Here is a 4,019-nt window from a genome sequence, read left to right as displayed (position 1 = left end):
TGTTTCTTTTATATTTTACATAAGCTAAAAAACATCATAATTATAGTGTAAACAATATTATCATTACCCCTTGAAGTTAGCTTTCTTACAAATATTTTTAGTGGTCCTTTAAAAAGCTTAAGTACAGGGTGAAACAAGAATTACCAGCCAATAATAGATGAACATTAGATTACTGTAACATGTAGATACTCATTGCTTTGTGCACTATACAGTTGGTGCCAATCCCTATATTATATATGAAGTGAAGGAGTAAAAAATACCAATACACATAATATTAAATTTTATTACACACATTTGTAGAAAGTTACTTTAAAAGACATGGAGGTATATGAAGTATATGTTTTATTTGAAAATGCTGCTTTTCTGCTGGTAAAATATAATACATGATTAGTGGGGGTTGTGTCTTAGTTTAGGCATATATTTGCTCATTGCAATGCATTATATATAGAAAGAATGTAGTTACACAGAAACTGTAAATGCTTAATATATTCTCAGACAAATCTCCATGACAATCTCCAGCAGCAGCTTAACATTTTACATCTCAAACTAATGTGATAAAATAGTAAATAGCAACAGTAAATCATCATGAACTGTATGAGCTAGCTATTAGCTATGTTTATTCCCAAACATACATACCTCTGCTGACACTAATAGCTATTTCTTGATCTTCATCTTTTATATTTCATCCTTTTCAATTTTCTGTAGTTCTGGGTGAAGAGCATACCTGTTCTGGATGTAGTGCGGTATTCCCCACTTTATATGTATGTTTTGGAAGTTATCATTTTCCTAAACTGAAAATGTATTTCCAAACATACTTACCTCCACTGACACTCTCCTTCCCTTCCTTGTTTGTGACCTGTATGAGGTAAGTTGCGAAAATAGTGGTTTTATTGTCTGCATACAATGCTTATATACAGTACCTGCATAAGGGTGTGTGAGAGCCAAGGGCAATGGAGTCCAAAGACTGGAGCAAGCGAACACAATGTTAGATGGCAAAGATGAAGATTGAGAAATAGCTATTAGTGTCAGGAGAGGTAAGTGTGTTTGGAAATACATTTTCAGTTTAGTAAAATGATAACTTATCATTACAATGTATAAAGTTAGCTACTATATCAAGTAATCCTTTGCCTATACTTGGGCATAAAAAAAGCCAGCAAACAAGATAAATAAAAAATTGGGAATTTAAAAACCTGCAAATAGAGATTGTAAAAAAAAAGTAAACAACTAAGGCTGGAGATACTGTAGAAATTATTTACATCAAACTATGAATTTGTATTTTGACTCTACCAAATGTAATTCTAGGTAACAGCATGGAGCCAAAATATAAAGTAGATGTTTAATGTAACTGTAAGTTGTAGAATATATATACATTACAGCCAAATCTGAAAGATAAGAAAGATAGAAATTGCAGAAATGCACAACAGATACAAAATAGATGCAGCAAGAACATGTTTAAGACACATGCAAAATATGCATGCATGAGATATAACTTATGTATAAACCATCCATCTACATGCAAATAAAGAACGTATTTTACGGACATACAAAGGCATGCAATATGTAAACAGTCCAGTCACTTTACAGTGACCAGCAGAAATATTCAACTTGCATGTGATTTACATCTGTAGAGTATATGCTGACATGCTGTACAGTGTCTGTGTTTATTACTTGTGGGTATACTACATATATTCATGTTTGGTGAGGGTTTTTAGTGCTATTTACTCTTGAACAGGTACTGAAAGTCATAATATTTTTGTATATATGTTTTTTGAATGAATGGAAGAATGGGTATTTCTTATAATAAATCTGTAATATGCTGGTTTCTTGACATCTACTCTAATTGAAAATAACCAGAAAGGGATGAAGGATAAATTAATTTTTCAATATGCAATGGAAATGAATATGTATATCTAAACAAACATCTTTAATCTCTGAACTCATGCCTCAGTAAAACTTCTCCATATTTCAAATTACATACTAAAGCTGTCTGTCAAGATGAAAGCAGATGATGTCAGTCATGTGTGGCTAATTGAAGAATGTAAGTTAATATTATAAATTGGGTAATGAAGAATAAAATAGAAAAGCACTTAAATTAAGCTAAAGTTGCATCAATTGCTGTTTCTTGTTTATGTTAATTTATACATATGCTGAATATATAATATTATTTCAATATTATAGCATTATGTTCTCTGACAGTTCTATGTCAGTCTAACTTGAATGACTATGTTGCATAAATTGTGGCTGGTTATAAATAGTAATGTTACAACTTAAATGTTTTTTGTATACAAAATAAAGAAAATTTTAAATTTTGTCTGAAGTAGTAAAAACTGTTATGTTTAGCCAAATTTAGTAAAATTGTATTTTCTGTCCAGCCAAGTTCAAATTATGTACAATGCAAATGATAACCTGGTCAGTCACATATTCTGTTGAAAAAAACTTTCTTTGTAGACCACTACAAATACTTCATAATTTTGTTTCAAGTATGTTAACTAATGAGAATTACTAAATTTATTTTTTAATCATAACTTATTTAGTTTCTGTAATACTCCTTGTGCCTTTACTGTACATAAATTATAGTCTGTTTACTCTTACAGCTTATTGGTCATTATGTTATTGAGCATTACAGAGGTGATCATTGTCTACTTTCTCAAAAGCTGGGAAGCTGTTGTTTGGTTTGCCTCATCATTTGGATTTCTCCTGAGCACAGACCTAGGTCAGTGGTACAGTTAAAATGTAGTTAATAACTTCTGCTTTTGGAGAATGCTTTTGAAAACTCAATGTATATATATAATATGAATTGAGTTGAAATGTCATGGAGGTAGAAATTTGTATTCAATGAGGAATGTAATTGTTGGATTGATAAATCTGTTTTATGATCTTCATATTTGAAAGAGGTAGGTGAATGAAAATTTTCTCCTGAAATTTTTTATAAGTTGTTAAAACTTATTTAGTGCTATCAACTAACTGTTTTTATTCATGTTAGTGCAGAGTTGTTATTTATCTGATTATGTAATATTGACATTACTGTTAGTTTAAATATTATGAAACAGAGTTGTAGAGTCATTTAAAGTGACACTATAACAATAATTATATAGTTTTGAACTCCAGTCCTTTAGTCTTGAAAAACAGCATTCCAAATACATTAAACTGCATTATAAACATTCTCAAAACATACAGTTTGGTTTGTTTTTAACACTGTATTTTGAGTGATAGTACTTTATATGTCATTTCACCCTTGATATTTTATAACCATACTGTCTGTAGCTTCACTGTAGTGGTTGGAGTAATGTAACACTATAAAAACAAAAGATGTAAATTAGCAAAATTCACACATGTTCAATGACTAGCTTAGTGTTCTTTTGAAACAATGAATAAGTATTTCTTTTAATTTTATGATTTGTACTTAGTAGTTTAATTAAAATGTGTTTTTCTAAATAGATTAACTGCAAGATGATGTTAATTGTGACAGATGGATGAAAATGTAGTTATTCTTGTGATATAAAATTGAAGGATTTAAGAAACATCATCATGTATCTTCTAAAAAATTAAGATTTGTACTATCATGCAGATTTGTAGATAAGTGTTGTGAAACTGCTGCTTTTATAAAGTAGTTTATGAATATTGTACTTAAAAGCAAAAATAGACCTTTCTCCATACAGTAAGAAATTTGGTGGTTAACAGTAACTCAACTTATGAGCATGATCCTCCTATGCATTACTCATCAAGAAAGTTTTAAAATTTTTTTTATCATTAAAGGTGTAAATAACATAGGGTCCCTTCCTCAACCGGTAGCACCTCAGTGGTAGAGATCGTACATAAAAAAGCTGGGATTATCAAATTTTGGTGGAACTTATACAGGATGTAGCATATATATGATTATTATATTCACAGTTCCCAAATCAGACAAAAATTGACTGATAATGCTTGGAGATGGCTTGAATGGGTAATGAAGAAAAAACTTTAATGTAAGTTTAACATAACAGCAAATGTACAATGTTTCGACAAGTTTTTGTCATCAT

General features: G+C 30.0%; 1 protein-coding gene across 2 annotated transcripts in view; it reads left to right on the top strand.

Annotated features, from left to right (window-relative positions):
• LOC106458252 (pecanex-like protein 4) overlaps positions 1 to 4,019 on the top strand; it is a 37,919-nt gene that overhangs the window by 6,860 nt on the left and 27,040 nt on the right. The window contains exon 4 of one of the 2 annotated variants that reach the window (XM_022384403.1): positions 2,655 to 2,713. In XM_022384403.1, coding sequence (XP_022240111.1) covers positions 2,655 to 2,713 — 59 coding nt within the window. Of the gene's footprint in view, positions 1 to 2,594; positions 2,714 to 4,019 lie in introns of both variants that reach the window. The other variant, XM_013917732.2, reaches the window with a different exon arrangement.

This window comes from Limulus polyphemus, unplaced genomic scaffold (assembly GCF_000517525.1).
Source record: "Limulus polyphemus unplaced genomic scaffold, Limulus_polyphemus-2.1.2 Scaffold435, whole genome shotgun sequence".
NCBI classification, from domain to species: Eukaryota; Metazoa; Arthropoda; class Merostomata; order Xiphosura; family Limulidae; genus Limulus; species Limulus polyphemus.
The sequence above is the reverse complement of the archived record's forward strand: the minus strand, read 5'-3'. Positions and strand labels throughout refer to the sequence as shown.